Source organism: Mastigoproctus giganteus, chromosome 12 (genome assembly GCF_048544385.1).
Source record: "Mastigoproctus giganteus isolate SK-2022 chromosome 12, ASM4854438v1, whole genome shotgun sequence".
NCBI classification, from domain to species: Eukaryota; Metazoa; Arthropoda; class Arachnida; order Uropygi; family Thelyphonidae; genus Mastigoproctus; species Mastigoproctus giganteus.
Window position 1 is genome coordinate 4,036,968 of NC_143586.1, and position 25,969 is coordinate 4,062,936.

At 36.5% G+C, this 25,969-nt stretch overlaps 1 protein-coding gene across 1 annotated transcript in view; it reads left to right on the forward strand.

The window, feature by feature from the left end:
- The window catches only part of LOC150076641 (VPS35 endosomal protein-sorting factor-like), a 370,416-nt gene that overhangs the window by 628 nt on the left and 343,819 nt on the right, over positions 1 to 25,969 (forward strand). The window contains exons 2-3 of the mRNA XM_090386682.1: positions 12,249 to 12,345; positions 14,942 to 15,151. Coding sequence (XP_090242808.1) covers positions 12,249 to 12,345; positions 14,942 to 15,151 — 307 coding nt within the window. The remainder of the gene's footprint in view (positions 1 to 12,248; positions 12,346 to 14,941; positions 15,152 to 25,969) is intronic.

Genomic DNA, 25,969 nt, shown 5'->3' on the forward strand with positions numbered 1-25,969 from the left:
ATTTATGTATCAAAATTACCATTTGATACCCAAGTAGTACCTTTATTTATCTATTATTTTTTAATATTTACAATTTTATTAATATAATTGTTTTTTTTTCCCTATCATTGTATACTTTACCCCAGTAAAACATACTGGACCGCCCATAAATAATATTTCAAAAGATGTGATGAGAAAATTATATTATTGTTTTGCATAAGTGGAATAAATTTGTTGTTTCTTCAGTGGTGAAACTAACATATTGCAAGGTCTACCACAATGGAGCCCAAGAAGTAAAGGGACAAATTCTGCAAATCATATTTGCAGAATTTATATAGTAGAATTATAGTTTCATCTCTGTATCACATAAATAAAATATACTGTGAAGCATATTTTAATTGTACCACCGAAGTACTGGCGCACTAGGCAATTCAGACACTTGGCCTGAGGTGCCAAGTATTTGAAGAAGCAAAAAAAAAAAAAAAAATGTTTTGATAATTTATTTTGTTTTCTTATTTTATTTTTTTTTATTTATTTTGTGTATTATTTTATGCTTTTATATTTTTAGTTTTTATATTTATTTAATTTGCATTCTTATGAAAAACAGTAATGCAGCCTAATGTTTTCATGTTGTATATGTATCATCTATCCAGTTTCCCTGTTACTGTCTCAATTGCAGCAGTATGAAGTGGTAAAAATAGTCTTTGTTTGGGAAACTAAGTATATCATATCATGTTGTCATGATATGATAACATAACAGGAATTGGTGCATTAAAAAAATTCATGGCACAGTGGTCTACAAAATTCACCAATTGATTTTTTTTGGGATAAATAGCATGTAGTAGTTGAAAATGAGGAAACTTTAAAATTTTATTCTTGACTTTATAATATCAAAATTTATCTTTAGAAACAAGTCTTGTTATCAGAAAAAAAATTTTCCCCTAACTGCTCTAAGGTCAGTCAGGTCATGAATCGAGTGAAAAAACCAAATTTTTATGGAAACTTAACACTATTATTTATTAAACTAAATTATTACTTAAAAATGGAGCCAGAATATTTTTTGGCCACACATTTCTATTGAAAAAAATGATTAGTGATGCAAGTGGGAAGCTTTTACTGTATTTTAGGGCTACTAAAATTTTTTTTGTTGAAAATTCACACAAAATTCTTTGTTGGTTGTTGCTATACATAATATCAATTATTAACATAACTGCAAATTATGTTAATAACTGAAATAACAATATGGTGTCATCAATACATTTGCAAGAGGTGTGAGGTTCACTTTCCATTACAGTCCAAAGAAATTCTCTGCTATTTTTTTTAATTCCCCTCATTTTGTTACATATTATTATTAGTAGTAATAGTGACATATAATGCAAGAAAGCAACCTTATACAGCATCAGTCAAAAAAAAAATAATAAAAATTAAGCACAACACTTCCCATTTCCCCTGCCCATCCCCTCTAACAGTTTGTCTAGTTCTTCCTTGAATTTATTTAAACTATTGACCTCTGTATACCAAATGGGAATTTGTTCCAAAAATCAACCATCCTCTGGCTGAAGGCAAGTTTCTGCACATCTGACCTGCAACCATCCTTTCTCAATTTGAATTTATGCCCCCTTGTGTATAGTCTGAGCAAGAGGGAGGATTCCTTCAGTATTAAACTTACTTAATCCATTCATGGCCTTAAACACTTCAGTCAGATTTCCTTGCAGGAAATCTGATTGAAGTGTTTTGCTAGTCTTCAGATGCTACAGTTTTTCAAAAGTGAAGCCTTTCCTGGAAATGTTTCAGTTTTCCTGGTAGGAGCACTAGTCTTGTTGCTCTTTTCTGCACCTCTTCTAATAGATCCACATTGAGAGCTTCCAGAACTGTATACTTGCATCAGGAACAAAGATTTCATGTTTCAGAAAAGACATGAAAAGGTTTCGAAATATTTTGCTATGGAGGACAGTATGTGTTTTTGCAAAGACATTATTGGGCTTCTGAAAGAACTAGGTGTTATGCATAAGTCAGATGAATGGCCTTTATTCGTAAATGCCTCAAAATTAAGTTTAAAAGCAGTTTCGCTTCATAATGGCAATGAATTTCCATCAGTTTCTGTATTTCATTCAGTTGGACTTAAAGTCATGAAAGCATGTTTAAGGTTCTACATGCTATGTATATAAAGTGCTTAGCATCATAATACACAGCCATTTCTGAATAAACAGAAAATTTTTAAGGTGGCATCGTTTTAGGTTATATCTCATATTGTGAATACCTTCACAACGAGTTGCCATGATATTGCACTACTTCGAATAAGTAACGCTTCACCTAAGGAGAAGACTAATGTTACTTATTCTCAGATAGGTACCACCACCCAGACAGCACTGTTTCAGGGCTATTTGGCCCTTCTTCAGTGAGTGGGTAGGTACCCAAGTGATGCAATGATGGCAAAAACAGTTATGAAGTATAACTCCACAATATGAGAGATGCCTGATGGTGTATGATGTATTTAGACTAAGGCGCATTTAGGGCTAGAGCCTCAAGCTGCGAACAAATTTAGACTATGTATATAAAGTGCTTAGCATCATAATACACAGCCATTTCTGAATAAACAGAAAATTTTTAAAGTGGCATCGTTTTAGGTTATATCTCATATTGTGAATACCTTCACAACGAGTTGCCATGATATTGCACTACTTCGAATAAGTAACGCTTCACCTAAGGAGAAGACTAATGTTACTTATTCTCAGATAGGTACCACCACCCAGACAGCACTGTTTCAGGGCTATTTGGCCCTTCTTCAGTGAGTGGGTAGGTACCCAAGTGATGCAATGATGGCAAAAACAGTTATGAAGTATAACTCCACAATATGAGAGATGCCTGATGGTGTATGATGTATTTAGACTAAGGCACATTTAGGGCTAGAGCCTCAAGCTGCGAACAAATTTAAACTATGTATATAAAGTGCTTAGCATCATAAGTTCATTTGTTCGCAGCTTGAGGCTCTAGCCCTAAATGCGCCTTAGTCTAAATACATCATACACCATCAGGCATCTCTCATATTGTGGAGTTATACTTCATAACTGTTTTTGCCATCATTGCATCACTTGGGTACCTACCCACTCACTGAAGAAGGGCCAAATAGCCCTGAAACAGTGCTGTCTGGGTGGTGGTACCTATCTGAGAATAAGTAACATTAGTCTTCTCCTTAGGTGAAGCGTTACTTATTCGAAGTAGTGCAATATCATGGCAACTCGTTGTGAAGGTATTCACAATATGAGATATAACCTAAAACGATGCCACCTTAAAAATTTTCTGTTTATTCAGAAATGGCTGTGTATTATGATGCTAAGCACTTTATATACATAGTCTAAATTTGTTCGCAGCTTGAGGCTCTAGCCCTAAATGCGCCTTAGTCTAAATACATCATACACCATCAGGCATCTCTCATATTGTGGAGTTATACTTCATAACTGTTTTTGCCATCATTGCATCACTTGGGTACCTACCCACTCACTGAAGAAGGGCCAAATAGCCCTGAAACAGTGCTGTCTGGGTGGTGGTACCTATCTGAGAATAAGTAACATTAGTCTTCTCCTTAGGTGAAGTGTTACTTATTCGAAGTAGTGCAATATCATGGCAACTCGTTGTGAAGGTATTCACAATATGAGATATAACCTAAAACGATGCCACCTTAAAAATTTTCTGTTTATTCAGAAATGGCTGTGTATTATGATGCTAAGCACTTTATATACATAGTCTAAATTTGTTCGCAGCTTGAGGCTCTAGCCCTAAATGCGCCTTGGTTCTACATGCTATAAAATACCAGGATTGTGGTTGGAATATATGCAGTGATCTTAAGTTTATCAGTTTTCAGAAGGGTTTGTTTCACAAATTATTGTTTTTTTTGTGTTTGTGGGACAGCCATGCAACAGAAGAACATTATGTTGTGCAACTTTTGGACAAGCGGGATGAGTTCATACCAGGACAGTGTAATGTAAAATATATTCCTTTAGTGCAATCAACCAAAGTTCTTCTTCCACCCTGCACATCAAACTTGGATTCATGAAAAATTTCATGGAGGGACTAGATAAAGAAAGTAACGGATTTGCATACTTGAGAAGTGTTTCCTAATTTAACATATGCCATATACATAAGGAAGGAATTTTTGTAGGACACCAAATTAGGAAACTCCTGAAAGATGATATGTTTGAAACCCAGTTAAAGGAGGTTGAATTGGCAGCTTGGCAATCATTTAGTTTTTTGAGTAATAGGAAAGAAGAACACTATGAAACGTTGGTGTCTAATTTACTATTTACTTGTGCCTGACTATCCGGGCTTAACTGGATGCATAGCTCGTGTATTGCACGATTGCCAGACACGCTGTGTGCAGCTTCCAGGGCATAGGTTGCACACGGTTGTGTCACAGATTAAGGACCCCGTACCAAGGGAATTTACAAGTGGGGTCGTGTATGAGATTAGATGCCCAGATTTTGGGGAATGTTATGTTGGTGAAACGAAACGGCGGTTCAAAGATCGTCTAGGGAACATATGAACACATTAAAGACCGCGGATTATGGAAGATCTGTGGCAGAACATTTTTGGGAAGAGCACCATCAAATCTCCCCAGACAAAGCTGTTATCGTCAACCGGGCATATAGATTTTGGGACCGCAAGTGGCTTGAGAGCTTGCAGATTTGTTTCTCTGAGAACAATACCATTAATAGAGACAGGAGAATCCGCATTCATCCCCTCTTCGAGGCAGTGGTTCTTGGATGGGATGAGCGGTTCTGCCTGGCATGCTCCCGCCTGAGCCATTTCCGGTTTCAGTGCCCATGCTCCTATGAAACCATGTGCTGAGAACTGTGAGCCTGCTGATATTTAAGGATGTGCCATTACAATAAGCCTTACTGTTGAAAAAAGAGGCGGATGCCTCTGAAAGCTACGGTTATTTTAGCGCTTTTATCATTCTTGTTTCATCTACATTGTTTTATTGTAAATAATTCTTTGCAGTTTAAATTCATATTATATTGTACAGTCAGTTTTTATTGGAATTTTATTTTTTTTTATTTACAAAATTATTTTAATAAACTTAACACTATTTATAACATCGGTTGGTGTATTGTGTAATTATTATGAATATTCCCAACCCCAGAGGCCTATTTGAAGATTTAGTTAGGAGTTATGGCCATCATGTGTTACAGTACATCCGAGAATTTCAGAAGTGCAGTGTAGGAGAAGCAAGCAGAGACAACATTTGAGGTTTGCACATCATTGCAAAGCATATGGGATTGTACCCTGCAGATTTCGTGTCAAGTTGCCTTTTGAAGATGATCGCTTGTTAAGTGCCGCAGGTGGTACCAGAAGAAAGTATTGAATATTTGGATCGGAAAACTACACAGTGGTTTGAGCTATACTAGGAGACGCAAAGGTTTGTTTTTGAGAAATATAAGTGGTAGTGTGACCCCAGCACATTTTTTGCTTATTATGAGGGTAGTGTCAGCCAAAGCAGCCCGAATTTCAGATAACTACAGACTAAGGCAAATGGGCAAGTTCAACAGATTAATGGAGGAGGCCGTGGCCGAGCGTAATTGTAGAGGTGGTAATATATAGTAAATTTATATATAATCTGAGTAGCAAACAATTAACTAAGGAACAAGTGTTAAATTTAGGTACGAAGTTTGCAATGATCCCTCCTAATCTGCCAATTGCAGAAGTAGCTATGGGTATTGAAAGGGCGGTAAGTAAATTACCCGAAGTTGTGGCCAATGAAATTCGTCTAAGAACCTCAGCCATCTTGAGTCAGGCTAGGGCAGCTCCCTCCAACCTCAGCATTAGCCAGAAGAAAGCACTTAAGGAGCTTAGACAAGATGATAGTATCATGGTCTTGGCCGCAGATAAAGGTAGGTCAACGGTGATTCTTAATAAAGAAGAGTATAATAGTAAAGCTTTAGAACTTTTGAATGATAGAACAACATACAAGGTTACTCGTAGGAATCCGCTGGTGGGTTTAGAACGTCATGTAAACAAGATTCTACAAGTTTGGCTAAAGGCTGAAAAGATTTCCAAAGATGTATATTGGACATTACATGCAACAGGTTGCCGATTACCTAGGTTTTACGGCTTTCCAAAGACTCATAAGGCACTTAGGCCGATTGTGTCATTTATAGGCAGTCCTACACGTGCTTTATCCAGGTTTCTAGCCAGACTGATTTCCCTTATAGTTGGACGTTCCAATCTTACCATCAGGGATAGTGGAGACTTCGTGCGATTCATAAGGGATCAGGCTATATAAGAGGCCGAGGCCATGGTATCATTCGATGTGATATCCTTATTCATGTGTATTCCTATTGGGGGCCGATGTGCACGCATGGCATTAGAGAAGGATGACATTCTAAATAATAGGACTCCGTTAAGTGTGGAGGACATTTGTAGTGGGGTAGAACTATGTCTCTCAAGCACCACTATGGTGTTTCAAAACGCAATGTACAAGCAGGTTCATGGCACGGCAATGGATTCCCCTATTAGTGCTATCATAGCAAATCTAGCTATGGAGGAGTTCGAAGCCAGGATTTTTGATGGGTTGGCTTTCTCTATGCACACATGGAGACGTTACGTCGACAATACGTTCACAATTATTCGGAAGGGGAGAGAAGATGAAGTGCTTAGTTTCCTTAATAGCTTCTCCCCGTTTATTCAGTTTACCTTGGAGGTAGAAACAGAGGGTACCCTCCCTTTTCTTGATGTGTTGGTGCATAGGGAAGGCCCTAGGCTAAAAACTAGTGTATATAGAAAGCCCATGTGCCGGGGCCGATATACGTATTATAGTACGGCACAAACCAACCATCACAAGAATAGTGTTATCAGGGTATTGTTGGATAGGGCTGGGTCCCATTGCAGCACCTCTCAGGATAGAAAAGAAGAAATCAAACGTGTCACAATGGATCTCAGGAAATGTGGCTACCGCCAGAAGATCATAGACAAATACATCCGAGGTGAGCACGAACGAAGAGAACCATTCACACCAGTGGCCACTGCATACATTCCCTACTATCCGGGCCTAACTGAATGCATAGCTCGTGTATTGCACCATTTCCAGACACACTGTGTGCAGCTTCCAGGGCATAGGTTGCACACAAACTGTCATAGGTTAAGGACCCCGTACCAAGGGAATTTACAAGTGGGGTTGTGTATGAGATTAGATGCCCAGATTGTGAGGAATGTTATGTTGGTGAAAAGAAATGGCAGTTCAAAGATCGTCTGGGGGAGCATATGAACGCATTAAAGACCGCGGATTATGGAAGATCTGCTGTGGCAGAACATTTTTGGGAGGAGCACCATCAAATCTCCTCAGACGAAGCTGTTATCGTCGACTGGGCACATAGATTTTGGGGCAGTAAGTGGCTTGAGAGCTTGCACATTTGTTGCTCTGAGAACAATACCATTAATAGAGACGAGAATCCACATTTACCCCCTCTTCGAGGCAGTGGTTCTTGGATGGGATGAGGGGTTCTGCCTGGCACGCTCCCTCCTGAGCCATTTCTGGTTCCAGTGCACATGGGGAGAGCGCTGCCCATGCTCCTGTGTAACCATGTGCTGAGAACCGTGAGCCTGCTGTTATTTGAGGATGTGCCATTACGATAAGCCTTACTGTGGAAAAAGGAGGCGGATACCTCTGAATGCTACAGTTATTTTAGCGCTTTTATCATCCTGTGTTTCATCTACATTGTTTTATTGTAAATAATTCTTTGCAGTTTAAATTCATATTATATTGTACAGTCAGTTTTTATCAGTTTTTATTGGAATTTTATATTATTTACAACATTATTTTAATAAACTTAACACTATTTATAACATCGGTTGGTGTATTGTGTAATTATTATGAATATTTTGTCCAGAGTGTCATTTTTGAAAGCATATATAATTAATAAGAAATACTACCCATTCAGAAATGTGCTACAGTAGCCGGAAATTTTTACATTTTGCTATAAATAAATACATCAGTTTTATTTTTAGTGTTTACCTGTAACCCTACATTAATGTGAAAATTCAAGTTTCGTGTAGTTGAAAATATGTGGGTGTGTGTGGTTTAAGAAAAAACACACACACACCCATCCTGAAAGATGGGAAATGTAGTAAAAAGGTGTTATATAGTGAATGTATGGACCTGGCACACCCAGGGTCCTCAGTTGCATATCACCATAATTCTCATTCTTGGTGATTCCCTTCTATTTGGTGAGGGAATGAGATTAGCTCAGTGCGGGCGAAGTTTTTATGGCTCCAGCAAACACAGAAGTTTTTCTTAAATTTTTACCATTTTATTGACTAAATTGGCATATTAATTTATTTCCTAGAAGAATACCCACTTTTTCTTACCATTGAATACACCATGAATTGTCAAACTAATAGAATAAACTTATCTGTGGAATGATCTAAACCTCCCAAACACTTCCTAATTCATTTCACATATATACGTGGTCTAAATTCTAATCTCAACGATGTCTGTTTCCACTTGCAGTCTGCCAAACCCCATGTACTTTTTCTGACAGCATCTCAGTTATCAGTTGATTCAACTACTGCTCATCTCAGTTGCCCAAATTATTCACTGTACAATTCCTTTCGCCTCAAAGGTGGTACTTGTGCATATGTCTGTTCCAATATTCCCTGTCAGAGACTCGGTAATTTGGAATCTCCTCTTTTCGATCTTCTCTGGCTTAAAATCTCTCTACCACATTGTGTCAAATTCATCTGTTGTCTCTACCGTTCTCCCATCTCCACTAATGACTTGGAGTTCTTTGACTTCCTCTCTTTGCAACTTGACTTTCTCCAGTCCAACTTTCTTAACAGTGAGGTAATTTTCCTTAGTGATTTTAATGCTCACAACTCCAGCTGGCTTCCATTTTCTAGTCACACTGACCCAGCTGGTCGAGATGCTGAGGTTTTTGCAATTACTAATGACCTTGCACAGATTGTTCATTTACCTACAAGAATACCGGACAGTCCTAACCATACAGCCAACACGCTTGATCTTTTTCTCACAAACAACCCTTCTAAGTACACGGTCGAAGTGAGAGGTCATTTAGGCACCTCAGATCACAACTTGGTGATTGTCTCTTCTCCAATGGAGCCTTTATCTCAGGCTATTTCCAACCTCATATTGTTTGGCATTACAAGAATGCAAAATGGGATGATCTGCGAGATTTCTTTTCTTCTTTTCCTTGGTCAGATTACTGTTTCAAAACTTCTGATGTCAACGTTTGCTCAGATTGTGTCAGTGAAATTATTCTTACAGGAATGTAATCCTTTATCCCACACTCCATTTTAAAATCTCGTCCTTTATCTAAACCTTGGTTTTCCAATAAATGTGCTAAGGCTGTTCAAGAGAAGAATGTTGCATATCGTAATTGGCTTGTTTCTAATTCTTCAGTTTCATTTTCTGCCAACACCAAAGCTTGCAACAATTGTAAAGCATTTATTAATCAGTTCAAACTAGAGTTTGAACAGTCTAAGAGTAGAAAACTTGCTTCTTGATCTAATGGTAGCCGAGCATTCTGGTCTCTTGCCAAAGCTATTGGCCGCAACTTTTGCCCATCTCTGCTCCCACCTCCAAACTAGATGGTTCTGTTGTCACTTCAGCCAAGGATAAAGCTGACCAGCTAGCATCCCATTTTTCTTCCAACTCACATATTAATGATCTTGGTAAAACACCTCCCACAATTCCCAACACGCTCCATTCAATGCCTCCTGTGGTCTTCCATCAAAAGGATGTCAGAAGGATTCGTCAAAATCTTCATGCTAGGAAAGCTCCAGGTCTTGATGATATTTCTCCAATTGTTCTCAAAACCTGGCTCCTGAACTTACTCCTGTTCTTTGCTGCCTTTTTTCACTTTCTTTTTCCAAAGGTGTTTTTCCTTCTGCTTGGAAATTTGCTCGTATCCAGCCAGTTCCTAAAAAGGGTGACAAATCCCTCCCATCTAATTAACAATCCATTGCAATTACTGCTACTCTTTCTAAAGTAATGGAGAAATCAATTAACCGCCAACTCCTAAACTACCTATAAACCTTCCACCTGGTCAATGATCACCAGTATCGATTCCGTCAGTGTCGATCCACTGGTGATATTCTGGCTTATGTTACCCATTTATGGACTAATTCAATGGAAAAGTTCTGTGAAACACAAGCAGTTGCTTTTGACATCTCAAAGGCTTTCGATCATGTTTGGCATAAAAGTCTTCTAAACAAGCTTCCATCTTATGGTTTTCCAACTATTTTTTGTAATTGGTTATCCAGTTTTCTCTCTAATCGCTCACTGAGAGTGATGGTAGATGGCTCTCTGTCTTCTAACTTTTCCACTAATGCCGGTGTCCCCCAAAGCTTAGTTCTTTCCCCCACTCTTTTCCTCTTGTATATTAATGACCTTCTTCCATCGACTGGAAATCCTGTCCATAGTTTTGCCAATGATAACACATTGCTTTCCACTTTCCATTTTGAGAAACCTTGCCCTGCTCAATCAGCTTCATCTTCTTGAAAATCTGCTACCAATTCCGTAAATGCCGATCTCCAGGTAATTCTCCAGTGGGGCAAAGACAACATAGTTGATTTCAATCCTTCTAAAACTCAGTCTTGTCTTATATCTCGATATAAGTTCTAGATAATAGGATCTAGATAATTTGGGCAGATGGGCTGCCCAAATTATCTAGATCCTATTATCTAGAACTTATATCGAGATATAAGACAAGACTGAGTTTTAGAGTCTGCCCTTGAGGAAGCTTTCAGAAGATTAGACTGGTCGCAGAAAGGAGTCAATGTGAACGGAGAGTACCTAAACCATTTACGATTTGCAGATGACATTGTGGTCATAAGCCACGATCCCAAAGAATTAGAGGAAAATCTTAATCAGTTATGCACAGTTAGTAAGGATTTTGGACTAAAGATGAATATGGCTAAAACAAAAGTAATGATGAACAAGTATGCCACGGAAAGGGAAATAATGATTGAAGGAGCAGTAATTGAAAAGGGGGAGTCATATACTTATCTGGGACAAGTTATTAGCTGTAATAATGATAAATGGCTGGAAGTCAAGAGAAGAATAAATTTTGGATGGATAGCATTCAGGAAATATAGTCACATACTGAAGAGCAATATCCCGGTTTGTCTGAAACGTAAAATAATGAATCAATGTATACTCCCCACCATGACTTATGGAAGTGAAACTTGGGCACTCACCAAAAGAATGGAAGAGAAGCTAAGAACTACACAGCGAAGAATGGAACAAATTATATTGGGAATCAGACTGTTAGATAAGAAGAGAAACACATGGATTAGGCAGCAAACTCAAGTAAAGGACATTCTTATCAAAACTAAAGAACTAAAATGGTCTTGGGCAGGACACATAGCTAGAAGACATGATGACAGATGGACTAAGAAAATAACAGAATGGTATCCAACAGGAGCTAGTAGAAAACCTGGAAGACAAAGGCGGAGATGGATAGATGAAATTCATGAGTTTTTGAGTAGTAAATGGATGGCCAGTGCTCAAAACAGAGGGAACTGGAAAGTTGCTGGAGAGGCCTTCATCCTGCAGTGGATTGAAAATGGCTGATGATGATGAACCGTATTTACAATATGTGTTGCACAACATCATTTGTAATTTTCTATTAATTTTTCTTTCATTTTAAGCAGTTCTGTTTAGGCATAAGTAGATTTTGAAAATAATTTGCTTTGCTGAATTTTTCATCAATACAGTTTTATTCATTTCAAATTTACAATCACTAGTAATAAGTGAAGTTGACCTTGACATATTTTTGTTATTGTGAAATTTTCATTAACATGAACCATTTGTAAAAGAATAGAGAAGTTTACCTCAATATGATACGTAGAACACTTCCATATAACACTCCCCAAAAATTAAAACGAATAAAACATTAATGCAAAATAATTAAATAAATTGAAAACAGTTAAAAAATCAATTGAACACAATTAAAAAAGAATTAAAAATTAATTACAAAAAAGTTTATTATAAATATGAAAAGCTATTTTCCTTCCTGAACAAATAGCATTAACATTAACCCTATTTGTTGCAATGCAGTTTTCATTCTAGTAAGGTATTATCGTCACCACAGAGTAAAAAAAAAAAAAAATATATATATATATATATATATATATATATTTTATGTGCTTTGTTTTAATGACATTATTTTTTATTTTTATTATTATTTTTTTCTTGGTATATACGTGTGTAGGTTATCATAGCTTTAATTTTCTTTTTCTTTCATGCTGTATAGGAAGTCTCTTATAAGGAATTATAATGCAGAAAGAAAATCAAACCAACTTTCATCTGAGGAGGTAATAGACCATCCTCTGAAGCCTTTAACTATCACTGTAAGTATAAAAAAAATTTCCATTTATTTTATATTGCTTTATTTTAAGTAATTTAATGTATATTATATGAAACTATAGCAATCCTTGCTGTTCTCATCATAATCTCCAGTATCTGGCTTACTTTATTGATTTCCTTCTACACTTCTATCATCTGTTTATCTACCTTTGGGTCACCTTGTCTTTATCTGCATAAGACAAAGAGGCCCTAATTTAACTGTGATATAATTTTCCTGTTCCTTTGATATTTATTTGCAAGTAGAGTACTTCTTTGGTGAGATTATATCACTCATATTTGCAGTTATTCCATTCAAGAATATCAAGTGTTCAGCATTGAGGTGGGCAACATGAAAGAAATCAGTTACACCCCCATGTGTGCTTGTGTATGTGGTCTGTCTCTTAAATTAAAAATTAACGCAATTCATCGAATACACATAAAGTTGCGATGCATTGATATTTCAAGAATTATGATATAAATTTATGATATAAATTTTTGATATTGTTAAGAAATTATATAAATTTTTGATATTGTTAAGAAATTATATAAATTTTTGATATTGTTAAGAAATGATATAGTTGTTTGATGTGACCAGAAAAAATTTGAAATGGTGGCATATTTAAATTTAAATTAATTTTATATTAGATAAGTTGTAGAATTTCTTAAAGTACCAATATGATTGGACTCAAGTTCGAATAGCAAAGCTTAATAAATGGTACTCACCTTAGATAATCTGCAGTTGTTACATGAGGTAGGATGGATGAATAATTTTGGGGTTTAAGAGGTTTTGAATAATTTAGAGTTTAAATGAGTTAATTAGTAAGGATACGGAATTAAAAATTAAAAACGAAATTAAAATATGCTCAAGGAAGTAGAAGTGTACAACTCCGTCCTTGGTTGTAATTGAAGAATTAATTGATTAAAAACTCTAAAATATATGAAACACTGGTTTCATATATTTTAGAGTTTTTAATCAATTAATTCTTCAATTACAACCAAGGACGGAGTTGTACACTTCTACTTCCTTGAGCATATTTTAATTCCATATCCTTACTAATTAAGGGCATTCTATGGTTGTAAAACCATAGAATGCCCTGTGGAGAGGCACATTTTCCTGCTGGAGGAGTCCATTGCCCTGTGGGTGCACGATGACCATGAAGGGATGCAGATGCAAGGATGGACGTGTAACCTGAACTGTTCAGAGTTGCGTCCAGACATACTAGACGTCCCCAACGTGTGCCAGTTGAATTTAGAGTTTAATTACTGACTGGCACCTGCCTAAACAGTTCCTTGTTGACACGACAGGTGCATAACTTTGTGCAGTTTCCAGCAGATATGCACCCTCCCTTCCACTCGAAATAACTGGAAATAGGACTCATTAGACCAGGAGACCAGTCTGCAATCATCCACAGTCCAGTGCTGATGTTCTTTCGCCCAGTTTAGGCATAGTCCTGTGTCGTGCTGTTACAGGACTATGCCTAACAATGGGACTCTGGTGGGTCAGCGACTCCCATAATCTATTATAGCCAATGATCCCCTGATGGTCTTGATGGAGACGTTTCTGGCACCTCCCTCGTTGAAGTCGGTGGTGATTCATGTCACTATCGATGTCTGGTAGGCTGAAACAATGCGAGACATACTGTGACGGCCACATTCATCCACCACCTTTCTCCGCCCACGGCACTGTCCACGATGAGATGTTATTCCGGAAATGGCATATTCCCGATACACTCTTGATACTGTCAAACAGGGATAGTGCAGTTTCTGCACTACCTCGGCAGTAGAGTGACCCATTCATCGGGCACCCGCTATCATCCCTCTTTCAAAGTCGGTTAACTCATGACATTTATCCATACTGACAATAAATTACCATCTGCTACATGAATGCAGTGTACCTATATACCTACCAAGCCGTGAGTTCGTCCATTAGCAAGAGGGGTCGCATTGCTCAGGAACCAGGTATCTCATAAATTCTGTCCTTTCAGTGTACATCTGTATATAACACACATGATGGATTAAATGAAATGCATATAATCTGATATCTATTCATAAGAAATTCCTTGTTTTGAAGGTGGAAAAACTGAATTAATTAATTAAAACAAAGAATTAATGTAATTCAGCTTAGTGCCATCTAAGCTGAATTGAGTTTCGATTGCAACAGTTGAATTTGCATATGAATGTTGAAAAAAAAAAAAAAAAAAACTTTAAAAAAGATGTAAAGCATTAAAAACAAAATCTGATATATTAATACATGAAAAGTTACTTAAAAAAACTAATTAAAAGTTGGTATTTAAGTAAATAAAGGGAAAATCACTGTAAAATGGTTCTTTTTCAAGAATTTTCATTGATATTCATTAGAATGAAATCTCAGTACAACAAAATAAATGCAGCATTTTACTGCATTTGTTCCTGCTAAAATAAAATTAATTTTATACTAAATAGGAACAAGCAGTTTATTTCAAAGTAATCCATTTTAGAATCTTGTGCATTGTGCCAATCAAAGGGATAAAGGTGATTTTAGTTCTGTATTAATAAAATTGGTATCAACATTTTATTTAACAATTTCAGTAATTTTTTTACATGCATCAAATTGAATCACAGGTGCAGGAAGGAAAAATACGTAAGGTTGGAGGCAGTAGTGCTACAAGTAGTGCTTCATCTTCTGTTAATGGTACCCCCAGAAAGATATCGTCTACAACATGGGGTGGAATAGATCCTCTGTCTCCTCTTCATCCACTGAGTTCTGCTTTAGAAGGATTAGATCCACTTTCCCAGTTTGCTGCTGAATCAGATCTGTTAGTTCAGAAAAATGTGGAACTTGGTGTGCAAGATAAGGTAAGTTTCAGTAATTTCTTTAAAGTTTGACATTATTTCTGAACTATGTAGTAAAGTTAATTTTTAATTAATAAGTTTAATTCGTGTATATTCCAGAAGTTGTAACCATTTGTGTAGAGGGAGAGAAATAGCAAAGGTTTGTTTGTTGAACTGAAAAGTGGAATTGATAGGATTTTCATTCAGATAAAGATTAATAACATAAGGAAAATAGTAGTGAAAGACCACCTATGCAACCTTAGGGAATTCTAATATTAGTTCAAAAATTACTTTACAAAGAGCTATTTACCATCACATGTACTGAGTGGTGAGAGAGAAAACTGACTGTTCAGTTGTAAAAATCAGAAGAAAGACCAAAAGATGGAAAGTTGTTTACAAGGCTTTTTTTGTAAAACATTAGTTTATGCTTTTTGACATAAAAGAAACATTATACAAACTTAGAAATATTGGGAGCAATTGCTTGTAATTTTGCAAACATTACCATGGAATTTGTGACAGCTGAATAATTTGTGTCTTGGGTAGGTAACAAGCTAAGGTATCACCACTAGATTGACATTGATGGAATCATAATTGCAGTTGTTAATCAAGTGGAAGGTTTCATGATAATATACAAGTTGGCAGTTGATGGAGTTCTCCATTACTTTGGATAAAGTTATGGTAACTGCAATTGGATGATATTAAGAACAAGGGAGACATTTGTCAGCCATAGAAGACAAAGAGTGGTTATCAGCAATCTGCCGACAGTTGGCACATCTGTCACATGTGGGTTGGTCACTCGCACACTAGAAAGACTTTTGTGGATTTATTGGATGATTGTTTTTTGCAGCAGCATGTTCGAGAGGCAACCAGAGAGGGTAATACTCTTGATCTGGTAATCAGCAGTGATCATTCGTGTATTAAGAATTTGCAAATAAAGGAACCACTAGGTGGCAGTGATCACAGTGTACTGATGTGGGATTTACTTAAAGATATAATTACCATTAGGGTGAAAAGGAAAGGATTTTTGCTTCTGTAAAGGTGAATAGAGTGGTTTCAGACAGTTTTTAAATCCTTTTAGAAGGATTAGATCCACTTTCCCAGTTTGCTGCTGAATCAGATCTGTTAGTTCAGAAAAATGTGGAACTTGGTTTGCAAGATAAGGTAAGTTTCAGTAATTTCTTTAAAGTTTGACATTTATTTCTGAACTATGTAGTAAAGTTAATTTTTAATTAATAAGTTTAATTCGTGTATATTCCAGAAGTTGTAACCATTTGTGTAGAGGGAGAGAAATAGCAAAGGTTTGTTTGTTGAACTGAAAAGTGGAATTGATAGGATTTTCATTCAGATAAAGATTAATAACAGTGAGATCAACTGATGTGTTACCAACAGCAAATTCTAAGTGGGAAGCATTCAAGGAATTAATCCTGGAAGCTACTAAAAGTTTCATACCTATTAAGAAATATTGTTCAAGGTTTAGGTCTAAATGGTTATCAAATGAACTAATGAGACTCGTGACAGAGAAGAAAAATGCATGGGATGCATATAAATTATCAGGCGACACAAGCCTATGGCAGATATAAGATAATAGTCTGTAATCAAGTCACAAAGGAGGTTAGGCAGGTGAAGGCAGATTATGAGAAATCTTTGGCAAAGGATGCTAAGAAAAACAATAAGGATTTCTTTACTTATATAAACTCTAAAAAGAATGGGGATGAATCTGATTGGTCCACTTGATATCGATGGTTTGATTGTTGATGATCCTGCTCAGATAGCAAACAAACTGAATGAGTATTTTGCATCTACATTCACACATGGGGAGTTATTAATTTGAAAATGGCAGAAGGTTATCAAATTGTATCAGGGTGCTTAATGATTTTGTAATAACTGAGAGCAAAGTGGAGGAGAAATTGTTGAAGTGAACATAAGAAAGGACCTGGGGTGGATGGGATCTATCCAGTTATATTAAAGGAGGTGGCAAAGGAAGTAAGCAAACCCTTAGCCTTAATTATGAGAGCATCCTTGGACTCAGGGGAGGTCCCCACGGACTGGAGATGTGCTAATGTATCCCCAATTCACAAATTCGGGATCGAAGGGTGACACAAGTAATTACAGACCAGTTAGTTTAACTTCTGTTCCAGGTAAAATAATGGAGTCACTGGTTAAAGATGCATTGCAGGATCATCTAGACAAGACTGCAGCAATAATTCAGACACAGCATAGGTTTGTTAAGGGAAAGTCTTGTCTGACAAATTTGATAGGATATTATGATGTGGTTACAAAGGAACTGGATGCAAAAAATATAATCTTGATATCATGTACTTGGATTTCAGGAAAGCTTTTGACACTGTTGCGCATGGAAGACTACTGTACAAATTGGAGTAGAATGGTATCAAGGGTAAGTTGCTACAATCGATAAGGATGGTTGAGTGGGAGAAGACAGAGTGTTGTAATCAATGGGTGCTGCTCTTCGTGGACTAAAAACTAATGTTATTAGTGGAGTCCCACAGGGTTCAGTGTTGGGTCCACTGTTGTTTTGTATATTTATCAATGATGTTGATGAAGGTATATCAGGCTTAATGTTGAAGTTTGCAGATGATACAAAGGTTGGCAGGGTTGTTAATGACAGTAATGGCAGTGTGCTACTGCAACAAGATCTAGAAAATTTGGCAGATGGGCTGAGAAGTGGCAACTAAAGTTTAACATTGAGAAATGTACCAACTGTGTGGTACTACACTTAAGGTGGTAGGCATCGGTCAGGCCATGCCTTCAGTACTACATACAGGTCCGGAGGCCTAATTTTAGGAATGATGTAGATTTCCTTGAGCTTGTACAGAGAAGGGCATCAAGATTGGTGATGGGAATGAAGGGATCCTCTTACCAAGAGAGGCTTAAGTTCTGCAAATTGCAGTGGCTGGAGACTAGGCACCTGCACGGTGATCTGATTGAGGTGTATAAGTCCTTGATTGGGTTGAACATGCTGAATTCTGAAGGGATTCTTCCACTTGTTCAGATTACGAACTTAAGGGGGCATAAATTCAAATTAAGGAAAGACAGATGTAGAATAGATGTGCGAAAATTTACCTTTAGCCAGCGGGTGGTTAATTGCTCGGACAAACTTCCATCTGTCGTTGTGAAAGTTGATAGGTTAAATAAATTTAAGGAGGAACTGGACAAACTGGTGAATTTTTTTTTTTTTTTTTTTTTGGGTGATGCTGCATAAGCTTATACACTTGCTTTCTTGCATCACATGCCACTACTACTACCGTCCTTCTAGCCAATGGCTGGCCTGGGGGGGGGGGTCTCCTCAACAGAGAAATAAATTGATAATAATAATAATAAAAATATAAACATATTTTGCCTGCAGTTGTATTCTACATCAGCTGATTATCAAAAAACTGTTAACAAGAGTTTGTATAGTGTGGAATTGAAAGTGAAAAAAAAAGGGAAAAAAAAAACAAATTAATGATGTGGTCAACACTAGCAGCATCCTGTCATATACTGATGAAAATCATAATGTGTTGCCTAGCTACAAGCATGTTCAATTTCAATTCTCTATAAACTTTATAATATAATTATAAAGGTGTTGGTCCCAAATCATAAGGGTTTAACAGAAAATTTATAAAAAAAGAATCCGTGCAAATTTGAATTCTCTTTCTTAAAGATAGTTTTCCAAGCTTCAGTTCTGTTAATAAGAAACATCAGAATAGTTTAATCATAATAATTGACACCATCTTCATAATGAATAAACTTAAAAACACTGCTGCTGACAATTTTTGTGAAATTAAAACAATTTTAAACTTTTAATGCTAAACATTTAGTGAACTGCTGCAGACATTTTATTACAAATGAAGTATGACCTCTCAGTTCTTTCTTCTTTGAAAAAAATTCTGAAACTAAACATTAGAAATCCAAAATAAAATGCAAAATAATTGACTGTCATAACTCTTAGTACTGGCCTTAAGAAGTTATTTCATTAATTTAATTTTTTCAATGGACTCTTTTGCTTTATCTCTGCTTTAAAAAATGAAGACTGGTAATAATAAATTAATACAACTAAAGATAAAAAAAAAAAAAAAATTTTTTTTTCAGACTTAATGTGGTATAGTGGTTAGTATATACAGCCACAAGTAAGGAGGTTGTGGGTTGAGCCCATATGCTGCCACAAAAAATGCATCACCCATGGTACTGAAAATTCAGCTACCCTTAATTCAATATGTATACAATCAAAATGAATTTATAAACTCTTCTGGCTTCAAGCCATCTAAAGAATAAGCAGAAATTTGTTTTTATTTGATTTAATTGAAATGGAGACAATATGTGGTTATTTATAGAAATGATATTAATACAAAAGAAGACACTATTACTAGATAGTGAATTCTAAATAACCACCACTGTACTGAGTACTTAACGTCAAGGTGACATTTTTAAACTCAACTGAATAGGGCAGTTGGGCCTATTAAGGAATAGAAAATCTAGGATGAATAGAGGATTTACAACATAGGCAAATAAAACTGCATATCCCAAATTACAAAGGTAAAGTTATTACAAATCAGATTTGGGTTGAATAAAGGTATTTTAATACAGAAGCAAAATAGTGTATTATAAACGGACTAAATTATGAAGATACAGTTGTTACAATAAGCTAGAAAGAGGTTATTATCAAATTATGCAATGGAGGTGGCTAAATACAAACCACTAGTGGGTATCTGTCAACATCCTCATACACACAGTCTGGAACTGCCTTGCATAAAACAGAGAAATTGCTGCTTAATGTAAAGGTTTAGTCCCTTTGTCTTAACCCCTGTCCACTGCCTTAACAGTTTATTTTGGGCAGCAGTTTCTTTCATCTTTATTTGGTTGATGCATTGTTTATTTACTGCATATTTTGCACTTTATTTTCTGTATACCATAGATGAAGACAGGATAATATATTAATAAGTAAGTACTTTTGTAAGTTGATATATTATGTCGCTCTACAATAGATAAGGCAGTAGAAGTGTTAGTAAGCTTTCATTTCAAAATCTAGCTTAGGTAACTGCCCGATTCAAGAGCTTGTGTTATATTTATTTTAAATTTATTCCTCTTCTGCACAATAAATATCAGGCAAGCTTTTTTTCTGTTAGACAGAACTAGTGAAATTATGTAACAAAGAGAATATTTGTCCCCCCTCCCCTCCAAACTGCATATTAAAACACTGTATGTATATTGTTAAATACTTGTAATGTTGAATAAATACTTTATTATTATTATTTGTGACTTCACAGATTTTTAATGTGTTATTTTACAGAAGCTCAAGACATCCTGTTACTATCTCAACAACAAAAACAAACAAATTTTTAGTAACAACAGTAATTTTACAAACCAAAAGTATTTTACTATGCTGTACTATACTGTGCAATGCTTGTGAAATATATAATAATAAATAAATAAACTTTGAAAAAGAAAATATTTCATTCTCATTCATTTTACTTTCAAAAGGTAACATATTGTGTAATCGTTGAAGTCAAATAAAAGTTTATAAGTTTGGACTTTTATTCATAAATCAAATTTGAAGTGTGAAAAAGTCTTGTTTATAAGAAACAAATATTTGTAATTTGGACTTTTATAAACTAGGACAATACTTTATGCAAATAGAAAGAAGAGCAAATGAGATAGGTCTCTTACATAATCATTGCAATAAAGTCATTAACAATCCAGCTGATGAATTGAATGGGTATGTTGTATCAATCTTTACAGATCCTTCACTTTGCTGGTGAACTATGCTGGTGAACCTGAGCACTATGAAATCAGTGATGTGGAAATATCAGAAGATTATTTATTAAAAATAACTTTTGAGCTTTGTAGGACCTTTTAGTTGATTGTATATATCTAGTGTATATATCTTGATTGTGTATATTTTAAAGGAAAGCAGTGAGGGTCATGGTCTTGTAGCAGGAAAATCTTTCTTAACTATAACCTGATAAATAGTGTCACATATGAGTAGGATGACAGGAAATGTTTGCCATTTTAATTGGTCTCTAACAAAGCATTTGGCTATGTCTCACATAGGAGCAATGTCTTACCATATAAGCTTGAACATACTGGAATCAGAAATAAGATCCTTAGATGGATAATGGGCTGATTTTATGTAAAAGTTAATAATATGTTATTTATACAATCAGCTGTGGTAGGATATAGAGTTCCTCAGGGATCATTGCCTGGACCACTCCTGATGAATTGAATGGGTGTGTTAGTGATGCTTAAAACATGAGAGGTAAAGTCAGCCCAAGGGTGAAAATGAACAAGGTAAAATGAAGAGATGAAATAGATTATATTCATTTTTTTTTTTCTTAAACGATGTTGATGAGATACATGGCATGATATCAAAATTTGCAAATGATGCAAAGATTGGGAGAGAGTGGTTAATGACCAGCCAAACTACCTCAGGACAACTTAGATTTCAGATATGGGCAATAAGTGGCAACATGCAGTATGACTGATGACTTTTGAGGTTATGATGAACATCATGGCAAGATCCATTCTTCCTTACATTTCGAGGGTACAGCTCTAAAATGATGTTCGCAGGCCGGCCGCTAGTTAGTACACTGAACCGAACCTATTGTAACTCTTTCGGAGGCTTCCAGATCAGCTAGTGTATAATCTTGCTACCTCTACTCTGTATATTCTTACCATGTGTATGCCATATCCAAAAATTTCATTACTTCATTCAGCATTCCCCCCTTCCACTTTTTCTTACTATTGAATACACCATGGATTGTCAAACTAATAGAGTAAGCTTAACAGCAAAAAGATTTAAACCTCCCAAACACTTCCTAGTTCATTTCACAAATATACGTGGTCACAATTCTAATCTCAACGATATCCATTTCCACTTACAGTCTGCCAAACCCCATGTACTTTTTCTGACAGAATTTCAGATATTGGTTGATTCAACTATTGCTCATCTCAGTTGCCCAAATTATTCGCTGTATGATTCCTTTCGCCTCAAAGGTGGTACTTGTGCATATGTTCATTCCGATATTACCTGTCAGAGACTTGGTAATTTGGAATCTTCTCTGGCTTAAAATCTCTCTACCTCACTGTGTCAAATTCATCTGTTGTCTCTACTGTTCTCCCAACTCCACTAATCACTTGGAACTCTTTCACTTCCTCTCACTGAGGGCAATGGTAGATGGCTCTCTGTCTTCTAACTTCTCCACTAATGCCGGTGTCCCCCAAGGTTCAGTTCTTTCCCCCACTCTTTTCCTCTTGTATATTAATGACCTTCTTCCATTGACTGGAAATCTTATCCATAGTTTTGCCGATGATAGCACATTGCATTCTACTCTGCCCTGCTCAATCATCTTCAACTTCTCGAAAATCTGCTACCAATTCCTTAAATGCTGATCGTCAGGTAATTCTCCAGTGGGGCAAAGACAACTTAGTTGATTTCAACCCTTCTAAAACTCAGTCTTGTCTTATATCTTGCAAAAAGGAACCTTCTGCTCCTATGCTTATCTGTAGTGACACTCCGATTTCTAGGCAAAATGATATATCTTCTAATCCTGACTTCTGACTTCTAATCTCACTTGGCACAAGCAAATTACAAATATTGCTTCCTCTGCATCTAAAAAACTTGGTTTTCTCTTTCGCTCTCGGTGTTACTTTTCTTCCAAACAGCTGCTCACTCTGTATAAATCGCAAATCTGCCCTGCCATGGAATATTGTTCCCACATACGGGGTGGTGCCCCCAAAACCTCTCTCAGGCCTCTTGATTCCATATAGAAGAGGGCAGTTAAGTTAATTAATGACTCCTCTCTAACAGAGTCTCTCCACTCAGTCTCATAGCGTACTGTTTCTGCTGCATGCCTTTTCTACGGATACTTCCATGGGCACTGTTCTTCTGAATTGGCTTCTATTCTTCTATTGGCTCTCTTTTGAAAGAGAGAGCAGATTCATCTGAATATCCTTCTATTGGCTCTCTTTCAAAACAGTCTGAACATGTGCCACAACCCACCAACATCCGTTTACTGTCCAACTTCAAATTCATAGAACCAACTTTTCATCTTCCTTGTTTATTTATTCAACTACCATTTTTTGGAACAGCCTTCCTTCATACGTATTTCCTGAAAATTACAGTCTACAGAAGTTCATGTCCAATGTCAACAAATATCTTCTTTTGTCTTCTCAACCTCCAACCCAAGCACAGTACTAAGTACTCTAGGGTCTAATGCCTCTCGTGTTTGGGTTTTCATAAAAAAAAAAAAAAAAACAAAAACAAAAAAAACTCAGTTTTTATGCAGCAAAATGCGAAGTTTTACATTTGAGAAACAATAACCTCAATAACCTTAAACCTAAAGGTTATAATGATTTATGCGCTAACATTGAGCCATAATGTTGAAGAGGTTGAAGAAATGTACACTGAAATTGAGAGTCTTCAAGATGAGCAGAAAATCCACTACACTATCATTATGGAGGCTTTCAATGCTAAAGTTGGAAAGAGACAAAATAACACAGAAAGGGGAACTATACGAAATTTTGGAATTGGTGAAAGAAATGAAAGAGGTGAAAGATTTGTTGAATTTGCAGAATCTCAAGGAATGTCATTAATACACAATTTTTTTTCAAGAAACGGCTGAACAGAAAGTGGACATGGAAGAGCCCAAATGGATTAACAACTAATGAAATCGCCTTCATCCTCACTAACAGAAGATATATCGTGAATGAATATAACCCCTGGCCATAATTATGAGAGCTTCTTTGGATTTAGGGGAGGTACCCATAGACTGGAGATGTGCAAATGTAACCCCAATTCACAAAGGAGGATAAAGGGTGACACAAGTAATTATAGACCTGTTAGTTTAACTTCTGTTCCAGGAAAATTAATGGAGGCACTGGTTAAAGAAGCACTGCAGGATCATCTAGACAAGAATTCAGTTATAGCTCAGACACAGCATGGTTTTGTTAAGGGAAGGTCTTACCTGACCAATTTTATTGGATACTGTGATGTGGTCACAAAGGAACTGGATGCAGGGAATAACTTTGATATTATATATTTGGATCTTAGAAATGCTTTTGATACTGTTGCACATGGAAGACTGCTGCACAAATTGGAGCAGTGTGGCATTGGAGGAAAATTGCTGCCATGGATAAAGGGATGGTTGAGTGGCAGAAGACAGAGTGGTAATCAATGGACACTGCTCAACGTGAACTAATGTTATTAGTGGAGTTCCTAAGGGTTCAGTGTTGGGTCCATTGTTGTTTTCTGTATTTATAAACAGAAAACTTAATGACGATACAAAGGTTGGCACGATTGTTAAGGACACTACTGATGCTATGCTGCTGCAACAGGATCTGGAAAGGTTGAGCAGATGGGCTGAGAGGTGGCAAATGAAGTTTAACATTGACAAATGTAAAGTACTACATATGGGAAACAGTAACCCCAGAGCAACGTATCAATTCTGCGGTACTACGCTGACAGTGATAGAGAATGAAAAGGACCTGGGGGTAATTGTGCAGGGAGATATGAAGTTCTCTGAGCAGTGCAGACGAGCTGCAAGAGTAGCTCATGGTGTCTTATCAATGATATACAGGAATTTTTCTAGCAGGGATAGGGAGGCGATTATTCCCTTGTATAAGGCAATGGTCAGGCCACACCTTGAGTACTGTATACAGGTCTGGAGGCCTCATTTTAAGAAGGATGTAGAGCTGTTGGAACGAGTACAGAGAAGGGCAACAAGATTAGTGAATGGAACAAAGGGTTGCTCTTATGAAGAAAGGCTTAAGTTTTGCAAATTACAGTGTCTGGAGACTAGGCACCTGCGAGGTGATCTGATTGAGGTGTATAAAGCCTTGAATGGTTTGAGCATGCTCAGTGCTGATGGGATTCTTCCTCTGCTCAGAATAATCACCTGAGAGGGCATAAATTCAAATTGAGGAAAGATGGTTGTAGGAGAGATGTGCGGAAGTTTGCCTTTAGCTAGTGGGCGGTTGATTGCTAGAAGAAACTTCCATCTGTCATTGTAGAAGTTGATAGCTTAAATAGATTCAAGGCAGAACTTGACAAACATTTGGAGTGAGTGGATGGGTGAAATAAGGTTTTTTTTTTTTTTTTTTGTCTCATGCTATATAAGCTTGCTTTCTTGCATCACATGCCTTTGCTAATGTGGTTAAAATTGAGAGGAATTGACATGACACAAAAACTGGCAAGACCCTTCACAAAATGCATTAGAAAAAAATGTGATGCCTAAGGAGTGGAATATTGCAATCATAATTTTGCTGCATAAGAAAGGAGATAAATCAGAAATTGGAAATTATAGACCAATTAGCTTGTTATCCCACATCTACAAGTTGTTCATAAGGGTCATTACTAACAGATTAGAAAGAATACTTGATGAGAATAAACCAAAAGAGCACACTGGCTTTAGGACATGATTCTCAACTATAGATCAACTTCATGTAATATCACAGCTAATAGAGAAAGCAAATGAATATAAAAGACCATTATGCCTGGCATTCGTGGATTATGAAAAGGCATTTGACTCCATACAGCATAAGGCAATGTTTCGGGCACAAGGCATAGATACCCCATATATTATGATTTTGAAGAAAATATATGAGAACGCTACCTCCTTTATTAGCAAGACAAAGCAGCAAATTTAAAATTGAGAAAGGAGTTCGACAAGGAGACACAATATCTCTGAAGTTGTTTACTGCTGCCCTTGAAGAAGCTTTCAGAAGATTAGACTGGTTGTAGAAAGGAGTCAATGTGAATGGAGAGTACCTAAACCATTTACAATTGGCAGATGATACCGTGATCATAAGCTATGATCCCAAAGA